We start from the raw sequence: 14,849 nt of genomic DNA, 5'->3' as shown, positions 1-14,849 counted from the left end.
TCAGTCTTGAAAACTTGAGAGAGATGCTGTAAACAGGACAGCTCCCAAATCAGCTCCCCCGCTAGAGCACTGATTGATGTACAGCGCTGACAGGTTGACATGGGCGCTGAGGTTAACAAATTCTAAGCCAGCCAAGATATGATACGAATCTAAACTCAGCCTTGACAACCCACCTATGTTGACAAGGGTTGCGAAGGTGAAAAATAAGGAAAGAGGTCTGTGATTTGGGGACACGAACTGTTTTCAGAGTCTCCTAGACCAGCTACGGACATTCCCCGTTTCTGTGGATAGCCCGGAGTACAACCCGAACGTTCCAAGGGGCGGGTCCGACAGCCAGCAGGACTGCGCTGGGTCTGGGCTAGGCAAGTCCAGGCACGCGTCCTGCCCCGCCTGGCCCCGCCAACAGGGACCCGCCTGGAGCCAAACTGCGCCCCGCGACCGCCCGGGTGCTGCCGAGGGCCCGAAGCCAGTCTCCGCCCCTTCCCCCTATCCCCGCCCCGTTCTCCCAGCAGGACGCAGCTGCCCGGCGTGCGGAAAGCGGCCTGTCGCTTCGCCAGCCTGGAACGAGGACTGGGTTCCAGCCCCGCAAGGTTGCACACCTGAGCTATCCCCATCCTCGGAGACCGACGAGCTCTCCGTGTCCTCGTCCTCGGAGCTGCTCCCCTCGTTTTCGGCGTAGTCCACCTCCATCTCATCATGATGGTTGGTCTCCTTCTTATCCCCACGGGAATGCACTGGCATTTTCCAGCCGCGCCGTCGCTTCCCACTCCCGGCGCCCAGCCCGGCCACTGCCGCTTCAATGTAGGGCGCGCCTAACGCCCCGACCCTCCCAGCGGCCGAGCCCTTTCTGAACCCCTTGGCTCCTCCCCGGCTTCAGCCGGAGCCTCACAACCTAACCCACAGGCTCTGCACTGGGAGCGCTGCCATTGGTAGAGGCAGTTTTCGAGCCGGGGGCGGGGCTTGCCCTGCTCAGGTACGGTTGGTTGCCCGTAATTACGGCGCGGCCTGCGGTGTCTGTCGGGAATTGTAGTCCCTACAGCTCAGACCTGCAGGGGCTGCTGGCTGCCAAGCTTCAGTAGTCCCGAACACTTACAACCTCTGGACTTCAAGTCCCACAAGGCACGAAAGCTGACAGATTCGACCGCAATTTATAAACTAAACAGAAACAGATTGTGCGAATTTAGACTGTATTTATTCTTTTCCCGCCAAGTAATTGTCCGAGCTCTCTAGCTCTCTAAGATGTTACTGTTAGATGTGAAAAGGTATTTTCTGAGTGTTTTTCCTCCTCTTTGAGCCTAGGGGAACTGGAGAACGGTCTCTACTACCTAAGCACCTTTATTACCATTAATAAACTAGGTTCAATTAGTAACTTGCACTATGTTGCACACACACACAAAACTTCACACTGTTCTCGAAGCTTCTGCAATCAATAATATAGAAGAAAGTTTTATCTTGGCATTTCCACAAATACAGCCCAAAGATGCCACTAGTCTCGATTTAACTTCAGTTTTCAATGAAAAGTGCTTATCTGACTTAATTAAATGTTATGTTTTGTCAAAAAGAGGGATGATTCACAAGGAAGATTCAATGAAGATCACAGTCATAATAACTAAAGTCAGTTGACTACCTTTACTCTGTATTGAGTGTCCTGGTAAGCTCCTTACATGGGCTTTACTGAATTTAATTCTCAATTTAATAGCCCTGTGGTAGGTGTTATTATTATCCCCATTTTACAAATGAGGAAATTTCATTTGCAGACATATCTAAAACTGTATTTCATCCATTATAAATACAGAGTTTCTTCTTAAAGTGCCAACTTGCTACTGACAGACATTTCATAGAATATTGTGGATTTTACAGCATTTCATGCTCAAACGTGAGGTCCAAAGACATTTTACGGAGGATGGTAAGGACACCCAGATATAATTGCATTAAAGTTAGATTTAGAATTTAGAGACAGAAAATATTTCAAGGGCTGTCTGTCCCCTATAGGGTAAAATCCAAACTAAGGGGTTTTTATTATCTAGTGTCAGCCTACTTCTCCTCTTCTTACTATATTCTTCAAAACTGAACCCCTCAGTTGCTAAACATACAAACTGTTTCCATTTCAATGTCTTTGTACATCTTATTCTCTCTGCAACCATCTTCCACTCCTGTTCTTTTTCAAGCCACTTTCTGGACAACATATATCACCAGCAGTACCTCCACCACTCATGTTCTTTCAGGCTACTTCCATACTTTGTACTTTGCAACTTTGTACTTGTTTCTATCACATTGTATTATGCGTTGTTTAGTGGATGCAATTTTAAAGGCATGCAGTGGTCAGACAGGTAAAATTAGGAGATGGAAATTAGAACAGTTTGAGTACATGCACATACATTATGTGAGTGTTGTGGACTAAATGAGGCAGGTGCTTATAGCACCAACCCATTGTTACATGAGAATTCTGGCCTCGATGTTAGACATTACAGTTTTCAAGAGGAAATGGAAATTTAGACCTCTATGTGAAATATCCAAATTTGTAAAAGTATCGCAACTGTGGTTTTGGTGTGTTTTGGTTTCTTGAACTCCAGACCATAGAAAAACAACTGTGGGTAAAATCCCAACCTCTGTCAATCACTGTTATATTAGCACCTAGCAGAGTGTATGCTAAATAGTAAAAACAGATTAGGTAGATGTCGGATCACTTTTTTTTTTTTCACAACTCTGTGACTATACTAAAAGCCACTGAATTGTACATTTTTGAAAGATTTTATTTATTTTTAGAGAGAGAGGAAGGGAGGGAGAGGGAGGGAGAGAAAGAGAGAAACATTGATGTGTGAGATACATCAATCAGCTGTCTCCCACACGCTCCCAGCTGAGGACCTGATCCACAACCCAGGCATTTGCCCTGACCAGGAACCGAACCAGTGACCTTTCCATTCACAGGCCAGCACTCAATCCACTGAACTACACCAGCCAGGGCTCCGGTCCCTCTTTATGTGCCAATGTTATGTGCTGTAAGTACATTAATTCATTTAATCCTTATAACTACTCTTTGAAATAGATGTGACTATGCCTTCCACTTTGTAGATGAGGAAACTGAGCCACAGAGCAGTTAGACTACTTGCACAAAGTGGCACAGCGAAGAGATTTTAGCTTGAATTTGGATAGTTTGACATTAAAACCTACACTCAAGCACAGCGTAAAGTGCACCTTTAGTGGGAGCTTTCTGTGTTTCAGCTGTTCAAAGAAAACCAGAAGGACGTTGAATATAAAGCATAGATTCTCACCCTGGTTCTGCTAGTAACTAGCCAAGTAAATTTGGCAAACCACATAATCTCTTGTCAGTTGTAAAATGAGGTTTCATTACATTATCTTTAACTTCTCTTCCAGCTCTAAAATTCCTGTGATCCTTATATTTGTGTTTCAGGCAGACAGATAATAGGAGATAATGCAATTAGAGTTGCATGACAGTGTTTTGCTTAAGAGGAGAGTTTTTCTCCCCTCTCACCAAACCCATTTTGGAAAAGATGTATAGGGAATATAAGCAGAGCCATAAGAGAAAAAAATATATAAGAATGAAAAAGAATATTGTCAATTTAGAAAATACAAATTAATATAAAGAAAACCATGAAAACAGAATGAAGTTTCCTCCACTGAGGCAGTTGAAGAGGTAGTGTAGCCCTACCTGGTGTGGCTCAGTGGGTTGAGCACTGGCCTGCAAACAAAAAGGTTGTAGGTTCAATTCCCAGTCAGGGCACATGCCTGGGTTGCAGGCGAGGTTCCCTAGTTGGGAGCATGTGAGAGGCAATTGATGTTTCTCTTGCACATTGATATTTCTCTTGCTCTCCTTCTCCCTCCTTTCCTTTTTCTCTAAAAAGTAAATAAATAAAATCTTTGAAAAAAAAAGAGGTAGTATAATGCCTTACATTTATGTAGCACTTTACATATTACACAGAGCTTACCCAATCATTGTACATTTTAATTCTCACTTTTCATTAATCCATTCTTTTTTATTGAGAACCCTCTAGAACTCATGACCAGTCATCAGCAAAATCTACTATATCTTTACCCTCTCCTCTGAACAGTCCCTTAACCTTCTTGTCCTAAAGGAATATGACTCTCTCCTAGGACCATGCTACCTCTGCACTCCCCCTCCCACTGAGCCTTGTCATGAGGTAGGTATGCTGCTTGTCCTCCTTGTTCCTTCCCGATGATCCTCCCTCTCTCCTCTCTAAAAACCCTCAGCTTGCCACCAGGATATACCACATAGTATCTCTACTGTCATCGACATACCCCTAAGGTCACTCCCCCTTATTTTTTTTTAATATTTTAGCTCTTGATTCATTCACTCCAAAGGTCTGCCTATCATAATTCTTTTTATTTATTTATTTTTAAAGAAAGGGGAATGAAAGAAGAAAGAGGGAGAGAGACATCGATGTGCAGGCCAAGGCCCAACCCACTGAGCCACGTCAGTCAGGGCTGCCCATCATAATTCTTGTAGGTAATCCTATACCACTCCATTTCCTACTGGGTTTGCTCTGGTACAAAGTAGATATAAAATAATGTTTTTCCTTGTAGTCTTCCTCCCATATCTTCTTTGGGTTAACTTTATTCTAATCTGTTTTACTAAGTATTTTAATATTATGTAATAATTTAAACACATAGAAAAGTATTCAGAATATTATATATCTAACATAGTACCCAACTCCAAGCTTTGTCAAATCTTAGCATTTTTACATGTGCTCCATACGCCTCCTCAATCCTAGTTCTTTCCAGAGTAACCATTATCTTGACTTTGGTGGGGTTTTTTCTTGTTCTGTTTGTTTTTAAACATTTTATTTATTTATTTTTAGAGAGAGGAGAAGAAAGGGAGAAACATCAAAGTGCAAGAGAAACATTGATCATCTGCTACCTCCCACACATGCTCAGACTGGGACTCGAACCTGCAACCTAGGTATGTTCCCTGACCAGGAACTGAACTTGTGACCCATCACTTTGCAGGACAACACCCAACCAACTGAGCCACACCAGAATCAGGCCCTGACTGGGCCTGACCAGGTGTTTTTGATTGCCATGCATGTGTACATTCTATTTTGTATGTTTGTGCCCATAAATAACATGTAGGATTGCTTAACATATTTTAAAGGGCTCATATTTTAAAGTGGTCTCATACAAATATATCATGCTACAACTTCCTTTTTCCTTAAGTTTCTGAGATTTATCCATTGTGACATGGGTAGCTCTAATCCAGTTATTTTGAACCTGCTCTAAGGTATTCCATTGAGTACTTATAGTCCATTTAATGAATATTAGAAATTTTACCCATTTACCTGTCGATGGACATTTAGATTGCTTCCATTTTTTCATTATAAAAGTCATTGGCTTAATGAATATAATTGTATGCATCTTGTAGGACATATGTGTGAAGATTTTAGGTAAGAGGTCTCCAAAGTGGAACAGGGTAATTCAGGGAGTATATCCTTGGGAGCAGGAAGAAAATATTAAAACTTCCATTTATATAATTTTCAGTTTCATCTTTGTTTGGAATAAAGTAGATATAAGGAAGCTTCTAGAAGTCCATTTATTACTCTCATCCATGCTCATTAAATTCCTTGTGCCCCACTGTTTTTTAGCCAGTAGATCTTGCTTCTGAAAGGAGGCAAACTTAAATCCAATCACCACCACAAGGTGGAGCTGAGACATCAGATGTAAAATCAACAAATCATAACAATACACTGAGCCACACCAGCCAGGCCCAGGGTGAACATTTTAATTATTCAAACTAAAGGGACTTCAGGACCTACATGACAACTAGATGAGACCAATTTTTCCCCCCCAAAAATGTGGAATGCTTCATGAAATTGCAAGTCATCCTCACACAAGGCCATGCTAATCTTCTCTGTATTGATTCAGTTTTACTGTTATGTATTGCCAAAGCAAGCATAAGAAAGCACGTAATCTTTTTCTTTTTTAATTGACTGGTTTGAGAGAGAGAGAGAGAAAGAGAAATACCGATTTCTTGTATGTGCCCTGACGGGGGATCAAACCTGCAACCTTGGTGAATCAAGACAATGATCTAACCAACTGCAGGTTGGCTACATGGCCAGGGTAAGGCCAATTTATAATTATACCAATTATATAAGACATGATTTCAATTACTTAAGAATGAAACAACCTAAAGATGCTTGAAATAGCCTGTTCACTGGTACAGGACCCATTCTTCTATTAATTGTCTACATGCAGAAATTATTTATGGGATTAGTTCATTTATAAATTTGTTAACATCTATGTTGGGATATTTGTTACTATTATTCCAGTATCTCATGGTTCAGATTATCATGTGCTTTTCTATAGTCAATATCTCATTTTTTTTTTAAGTAGTGAAATTTCCTTTTCTCTAAGGTAAATATTTTATATGCATTTTTATTTCTTTTTTTCTATTAATATTTTTTTTGCATTTTTATTTCTAATCTGCATAGTTCCTCTTCAGATATTTTTCTGTACAGTTTAGTAGAGTGGATATCTTTTTTTCTGGCCTCCCCAGTATCTATCCCTTTTGTGAGATAATAGCCTTCTGACTTTTCTTTGGAGAAGCCCCCCTGCTTCATTCAGCCTATTTGGTTCAGGTGACTAACGAGAATATATATTCTCCTGATTCAGCAAAAGACATGTGGACCAATCTAGGCCATGATGGTCATTGCCAGAACTTTTATTGGAGCTATCAGGAAGTTCTCACCTTCTGAAATTAACTTTATTAAGCGTGGAGCCTAGGTTTGCTAGGGTCATTTCTCCTTCCACATGTGAGTAGGGAAAAGACGAACTAACACAGATGACATTACTCCTGACTCCACATATGTTCAATGTTATCCTTAGACTTTCAGTTACATGAACCAATAAATTTTTCCTTTTATTGAAGCTGTTTTAATTGGCTGTTCATTACTTTCAGCTGAAATTGTTCTGACTAAAAACAGATAGCTTTTTTCCTTAAAATGCATGTTTTTGAATGGAAGCAATGAATAAAATATTCTAAAATCTCCCATCATAACTTCTTATCTATTCTTGTCAAAAAATCCCCTCATATTCATTCTTATATTAACTATTTATTGAATTTATATTATATGTCGGGTACCATGCTGGTTCCAAGAGATTCATTGGTGAATAAAACAAACACAGCTCATGCTTATATAGAACTTACAGAAAAGTGGAGAGATAAATATTAAATAATTAACTAAGCAAATTGATATATGCTCTCTGCTAGGCTGGTGTTATGAGAGTGTAACACAGAGATCTGATTAAGATGAGGAATGGGTGTCACGTAAGGCCTCTCTGAAGAAGTAATATTTCAGCTAAGACCTGAGGGTTGGTTAGAAGTTATCCAGTTTAGAGAGAAAGGAAAATTTTATAAACTGAAGGAATAACAATTGTAACAGTCCTAATATAGGAAAAATCTTAGTCTGTTCATGTTTGAGGAATTAAGAGACCACTGTAGATGGTCTTCAGTGATCGAAGATGAAAGGGATACAAGATGAGGTTGGTGAGATAGGCAAAGACCACATCTCACAGGGCCTGGTATTACGGATTATGGTAAGGAAGTTTGATTTTTTTAAAAATTCTAAATTCAGTGGGTTGCCATTGGGAAGTTTATAGGAAGGAATGATGAGATTCAGTTGGTGATAAGATTACATTAATTTAAGATCAAACCTTTTAGAAAGGTTACTGGATGCTTAGTGAAAAATGGATTGGATAAAAGCAAGGGAAAGAAACACCTTATTTTGTCATGTATAATGTGCACTTTTTTGCCCAAATGTTTGAGGGAAAAGTAAGGATGCACATTATACATGGGTAGTACTAATTCCATATCCATATAAGTGTTTTTAATTCTTTTATTTATGCTTATGAGTTAAATGTGTAACTCTAGAAAGCAATAATGATATTCGTACGCAAAATAATACCCTGGAATATGATCATTGGTTTTGTTGAACTTACAATGAACTTGCAACAAAAGCAGTTTTGGTCATGAATTCAACAAAACAAAGAAAAAAATATTCTTATCCAGAGAGTAACATAGATGATGCCAATTGTTATCCACTTCATATTACCTTTATTTATATATTTATTAATGGTAATAATGCTTTATTGCCTTAGAGTGAACAGCACAACATTCCTCTTTGTACACTGTAGGCGGGAGAAATTATTAGAAAATCCCTTGGAAAATGTCAAAACGGTTTTCATACACTGCAAGCTTTAAGCTAAAAGTTAGTAAATATGCTAAAAAGCATAGCAGCAGAGCTGCCCAGAGAGACCCTGTACCTCCTCCCACAGAGGGTGTCATCAGACTGTAGAGGCAGCAGGAGGAAAAGCTTCTTCAGATGCCGAGACAGAAGAAGGCAATGCAGGGGGAACCTCCGAAGTGGCCAGAGGTGGAGCAGGAGGTGAATTTGGATTATAAGACCTGGATTCTGAGGCAGCGTCAAACCAGGATCTCTGTTTCAACCAAGATGATACAAGAAGGTAAAAGGATTACATGTTAAAAAAACACTGATGATTTCTCAGGGACACCCAAATGGTGCATTAACTTTATGAAGAGAGAAGATTTGAGCATGAGGACACAAACGAAACTTGCCCAAAAACTTCCAGCAGCCTATGAAAATCAAGTTTTGGAATTTCATTCTTATGTTATCAATCTGTGAAAGACTTACAACTTTGAGCTGTCCCAAATCGCCAGTATGGATGAGGTCCCACTCATGTTTGATGTGCCATCCAAACTGTGGACATGAAAGGAGCAAAGACTGTGGCTGTTAAAACTTGTGGTCATGAGAAAACACATTTCACTGTTGTTCTCGCCTGTTGTGCAGACGGGACAAAGCTACCACCTATGATCATCTTTAAAAGAAAAACGTTTCCAAAAGAAAAGATTCCAAGTGGAGTTGTTGTCCACGTGCATGAAAAAGGATGGATGAATGAAGAAAGAACGAAAATCTGGTTTAACAAAGTCTGATCATGAAGGTCTGGAGGATTACTTAAAAAACCAGCTTTGCTTGTTTTTGATCACTTCAAAGCCCATGTTTCACGAAGTGCAAAAGCAATCACAGCGGACTTGAAAACCCAACTTGCTGTGATAACTGGTGGGCTAACCAGCCAACTGCATCCTCTTAATGTGTCTAAACAAGCCCTTGAAAGCCCTAATGAAGAAAGAAAGAATGGACGTGATGGATGCAGTCAGCCGGCAATGATTTAACACCAACAGGCAGGACCAAGAAAGCATCCATCGCCCAGGTTTGTGATTGGATCATAAGATCATGAAACGGGGTCAAATAGGAAGTGATTGTGAAATCGTTTAAAAAATGTGGCATCAGCAATGCTATGGATGGAACTGAGGATGATGAAATTTACCAGGATGAGGAACGACTTTTCAGAAGACACCAGTAATGTAGAAATTGAAGATGATACTTCTGATATGGACAGTGACAAAGAATTCTTGTCCTTCTATGGTGTGTAAATATCATAAATTTGTTACTGGTACATAAAATTTCTTGTACCTTGTATCTGTTCTTGTATTTTGTAATTATCTGTTACATAAAATTTCTTGTACCATAATATGTTCAAAAATAAATGCTAAAATTCCTTTATAATACAAAAAACAAGTATCTAAATATAAATAAATAAATAATTGAATTAAACAATTGAAAGATTTTTTTTCCTGAAAGTTTGGGCCAAAAACGTGGGTGCACATTATACATGCCAAAATACAGTAAATCAATCAGATGTTGAGGTAAAGTAATGGTAGCTTGGACAGGGGTGTAGGCTCTGAGGTGAAAAGAAATGGAGAGTCTTTTTCCTCCCACAACCGCATCAAAATAACAATTAACTTACTGATGGTTATCTTTGAGAATGGCCTGAAATCTAGCTGAACACAAGCCCTACAACTAAAGGTATAAAGAAGAAGCCACATCGAGACTTACAGGAGGGGCAGAGACACAAAAGGGGCTGGTCCCACCTCCACCTGCGGCAGATAAAAATTGGGAGGGATATCTTGACTTCAGAGATTTCTCTAAGTACAAAGGAGTCCGTGACCCACACCAGGGCCCCCAACCTAGGTCCCAGTGACAAGAAGAGAAGCCCCCATAAATTTTAGCTGTGCAGACCAGCAGGGATTATGGCTGAGAGACATGGAAGGCTGCTAGAATCACAGACATTCCTCTTAAAGGGCCCACACATGTACTTAGTCTGAATTCCAGCACTAAGGCAGCAGCTCAGGAAGGCGCATCAGGGAGATCCCAAGAGACACTGAATTATGTGGCTTCAAGGCAAGGGCGGAAGGACCAGCACTCCCAGACAGAAGTGCTAACTGAGACCACTGTTTTTGTTTGTTTGTTTGTTTGTTTGCTTAGCCCACCCCCAATAGAGCCAGCAGGAAGGTATCATATCTGAGTCTCCATAAACCTGGTAAACACTGTTTGCCAGGCACTGGTGACTCCCTGAGACTCCAACCCATCCAACTTGCAGGCCAACCCATACCATATCCAGTATTTCCCATACAAATAGCCTGTCATGGCTCATGCTGTGTACTTTCCTAAAAATCTCTCAAAGGTTCACAGACCCCAAACAAGCAGGATCTGACTTCGATGTGACCCACACCTCTTTTAGGCCCAGCACTAGTGGCAGCCAGCCTCATTTTGCAGCTTGTCCAGTCCTGGGCATCTCCAAGCCCAGCACAAGTAGCAGCCACCTCCAGATCACTCATTCTGAGTAGCCCAGGACAGAGCGCATGGGGAAGCCCCAGAGCGAACGCACCCGGTAGCCAGGTTCAGACCATACAGGTGCACCACACAACCACCTCCACCAGAGACATGCTCATTGGGCACTGGGGCCCTGCTGAAGTGAGTCTTACTCTGTGATGTTAGCCCCTGCACAGCATCTTCTCCACTATGGCCACAGCTAGTCCTTACAGACGATCAGCCTGTGGGATGTGGTCTATCTCTGTCATTGATGTGCTAATAACCATCTAGGCTCAACTACAATAGGAGAGTGCACACTGCTCACATGGTGGGCACACCTGGAGCACCAGTTTCAGAGACGGAGGAAGCTGCGCCACAGGGCCCTACAGGACACCTACTACGCACTGTCACCATACCAAGACTGGAAGACATAGCAGCTCTACCTAATACATACAAACACAGGAAGAAGGCCACAATGAGGAGACAAAGAAATATATCCCAAATGAAAGAAAGAACAAAGCTCCAGAAAAAGAACTAATCAAAATGAAGACAAGCAAGCAATTTACCAGATGTAGAATTCAAAACACTGGTTATAAGGATGTTCGATGATCTCAGTGAGAACTTCAACAAAGAGACTGGAAACATAAAAATGGAGTTAGAAAACATAAAAAAGAACCAGTCAGAAATAAAGAACACAATAACTGAAATGAAGAACACATGACAGGGAACAGTTGGATAGATGAAGCAGAGGATTTAATCAGCAATTAGGAAGACAAGGAAGCAGAAAACACCTGATCCAAACAGTGAACAGAAAAAAGAACCCCAAAAAGTGAGGATAGTATAAGGATCCTCTGGGACAACTTTAAGTGTACCAACATTCACATCATTGGGGTACCAGAAGGTAAGAGAGAGAGCAAGGAATTGAAAAACTATTTGAAAAAATAATGATGGAAAACTTCCCTAACCTGGTGAAGGAAATAGACATACTAATCCAGGAAGCACAAGGAGTCCCAAACAAGATGAACCCAAAGAGGCCCACTCTAAGACTCACCATAATTAAAATGCCAAAGGTTAAAGACAAAGAGAGGATCTTAAAAGCAGCAAGAGAAAAGCAGCAGTTACCTACAAGGGAGTTCCCATCAGACAGTCATCTGACTTCTCAACAGAAACTTTGCAGGCCAAAAAAAGATTGGCATGAAATATTCAAAGTCATGAAAAGCAAGGACCTATAACCTATATTACTCTATGCAGAAAAGCTGTCATTTAGAATTGGAGGTCAGATAAAAAGCTTCCCAGATAAGAAAAAACTAAAGGAGTTCATTACTACACTAACAAACCAGTATTACAAGAAATGTGACAGCATCTTCTTTAAGAAGAAAAACAAAAAAAAATCAAAAATATAAATATTAAAATGGCAATAAGATACATAGCTAACAACAATTACTTTAAATGCAAATGGATAAGTGCTCCAATCAAAAGACATCAGTATGGTGGCTGAATAGGTAACAAAACAAGACCATTACATATCTCATATGCTGTGTACAAGAGACTTACTTCAGATCAAAAAATACACACAGACTGAAAGCAGAGGGATGGAAAAAGATTATTTCATTAAAAAGGAAAACAAACAAAAAAAGAGTTATGGTAGCAATACTTATACCAAACAAAACAATTTTGAAACAAAGGCTATGCCCTGGCTGGAGTGGCTCAGTTGGTTGTAGCATAATCCCCTAAACCCAAAGTTCATGGGGTTCGATCCTCAGTCGGGGTACATGTCTAGGTTGCAGGTTTAGTTCCCAGTAGGGACACATACAAGGGGCAACCGATTGATGTTTCTCTCTCACACTGCTGTTGCTCTCCCTCTCTCTCTCTCCCTCCCTTCCACTCTCTCTCAAATCAATAAGCATGCTCTCTGGTGAGGATTTGGGAAAAAAAGAAAAAAAAGGCTATAACAAGAGACGGAGAAGTACCCAGCAATTTCACTTCTGGGTATTTATCTGAAGAAACATAAAACACTAAATTGAAAAGACATATGCACCATATATTCATTGCACCATTATTTGCAATAACCAAGATATGGAAGCAACTGAAGTGTCCATCAGTAGATGAATGGATAAAGGAGAAGTGGTACATATATACAATGGAATATGATTCAAGTATAGAAAAGAATGAAATCTTGGATCTGTGACAACATAAATGGGCACAGAGGATATTGTGCTGCGTGAAATAATCAGACAGAAAAAGGCAAATGTCAGATGATTTCACTTACCTGTGGAATCTATAAAACAAAATAAATGAACAAGCAAAACAGAAATAGATTCTTAGATTCAGAGGACATTTTGACTGTTGCCAGATGGTAGGGGGCTGGAAAGATGGATGAAAAAGGTAAAGAGAATAAGAAGCACAAACTGATGTTACAGAAAGCCATGATGATGTAAGGTATAGCATAGAGAATATAGTCAATAGCATTATAATGGCTATATATGGTGTGAGATGGGAACTAGATTTTTCAGGGTGATCATTTCAGAAGTTATATAGACATCTAATCACTATGTTGTACACCTGAAACTAAAATAATATTGCACATGAACTGTAACTGAAAAACTAAAATTTATTTTTTAAAAAGAAATGAACAAATTTGAGATATCTGGGAGGCACAATCAACAAACCTTAGCAACGGATTAAATTAGGGGCATGAGAGAGGATATAGTACATGGTTTACTTATCTCCCTTCTCTTTGAATTTTATTCATACCCTTATGCTAACAAATAATGTCACTAGTTTTTGCTTCAACAAATTTCCTTAAATACAGTATTTCACCTATGAGGTTCTATACTCATTGTATATGATTTTCAGTTCTTTCTGTCCTTAACCAATCAAATATTTCTTCTAATGCTTCTTGATTTGGGTGTTAATGTTACCTGTTTTCTCTAAAAATTAAACCATAATTTATAAAATTACAACAGAAAGAAACTATAAAATGTATTGTCATTAGAACTGATTGTGCAAGAGCAATGATAACTAAAATGGTTGGCACATTAGCATGAAGGCCATGGTACCAAACTGTACTAATGTTCATTGCATTTCTCACCGCCAGTTTCATTTATGAATGTTCTTGATGAAGCAGTAAAAAACATTTTTTAATGAAATCCCAAACATTCAGTACACTTCTTTTTTAATATTTTCTGTGGCAAAATAAGAAGTAAAATAAAGCATACAGAAGTCGGAGAGTGACCTTAAGGAAAAAATACTTGTGAAATTGAGTTGTGAGCTGATCTAGCAGCTTGATTCAAGTAATGACATTTTCACTTGAAACAAATGACAAAGGATATCCAGACCTAGAAATCTGGCGAATGTTTTCACAAAAAAATCAAATGGACAAAATGAGCCTGTCACTTTTAGTAAAATAACTGACACTATTTGTTACCAAAAATAAAATTCAAACTTCCAAATTAAAATTAGTACTTTGGAAAACTTTTATCCACCACAGTAAGCATGAAACTTTCTAGTACTTAAAGGATTTTCTAATATATATGACTTTAAAAATATTTATATTGTTTAATAAAATGTATTAACATTTGTAATATCTGCATAACTTAGTGAACAATTATTTTCCAAATGGTAAATTGATAATGTTACAGAATGGTGCATGGGTAAAAGGGCCCAGTAAAGTCCAAGATTTTGATGTGAAGAATACAAAAAGTTTACTGATATACTTTCATATTCCACACTGCAACTTATCTTTAAGTTGCATTTAGTTTAGTTTTAGTGTAGTGTCCAATATTAGTTGAAAAAGCTATTAACATATTCCCCTTTTCCAATTACATGTGTATATGAGGCCAGATTTTTTCATATGCTTCAACTAAATAAAATATTGCATCATAAGACTCTAGTTGTCTTCTATTACACCAAATATTAAAGAGATTTGCAAAAAAAATGTAAAACTGACAATTTTCTCACTGAATATTTTTTGTTTTTTAAAAATAGATATTTTTCCCTTACTGGTGTGGCTCAGTTGGTTGGGCATCGTACTGCAAAGTGAAAGGGCACCAGTTCAATTCCCAGTGTGATTCCTGGTCAGGGCACATGCTTGGGTTCCGTCCCAGTCAGGGCGCATACGACAAGCAACCAATCTATGTTTCTTAT

At 39.3% G+C, this 14,849-nt stretch overlaps 1 protein-coding gene and 1 non-coding gene across 4 annotated transcripts in view; both read right to left on the bottom strand.

Annotated features, from left to right (window-relative positions):
• Positions 1 to 887, bottom strand: part of BRMS1L (BRMS1 like transcriptional repressor) — a 38,745-nt gene extending 37,858 nt beyond the window's left edge. For 2 of the 3 annotated variants that reach the window (XM_054588196.1, XM_054588272.1), the window contains exon 1: positions 600 to 887. In XM_054588196.1, the coding sequence (XP_054444171.1) occupies positions 600 to 741 (142 nt within the window). In that variant the 5' untranslated portion in view covers positions 742 to 887. The remainder of the gene's footprint in view (positions 1 to 599) is intronic. The other variant, XM_054588351.1, reaches the window with a different exon arrangement.
• Positions 888 to 5,822: 4,935 nt separating this feature from the next.
• On the bottom strand, positions 5,823 to 5,927 carry LOC129064362 (U6 spliceosomal RNA). Its single transcript, XR_008528446.1, has one exon. It is a non-coding gene; the product is annotated as a U6 spliceosomal RNA (small nuclear RNA).
• Between the last annotated feature and the right edge of the window lie 8,922 nt (positions 5,928 to 14,849).

This window comes from Pteronotus mesoamericanus, unplaced genomic scaffold (genome assembly GCF_021234165.1).
Source record: "Pteronotus mesoamericanus isolate MK-2021 breed Mesoamerican mustached bat unplaced genomic scaffold, CSHL_Meso_final contig_100, whole genome shotgun sequence".
Classification (NCBI taxonomy): domain Eukaryota; kingdom Metazoa; phylum Chordata; class Mammalia; order Chiroptera; family Mormoopidae; genus Pteronotus; species Pteronotus mesoamericanus.
The sequence above is the reverse complement of the archived record's forward strand: the minus strand, read 5'-3'. Positions and strand labels throughout refer to the sequence as shown.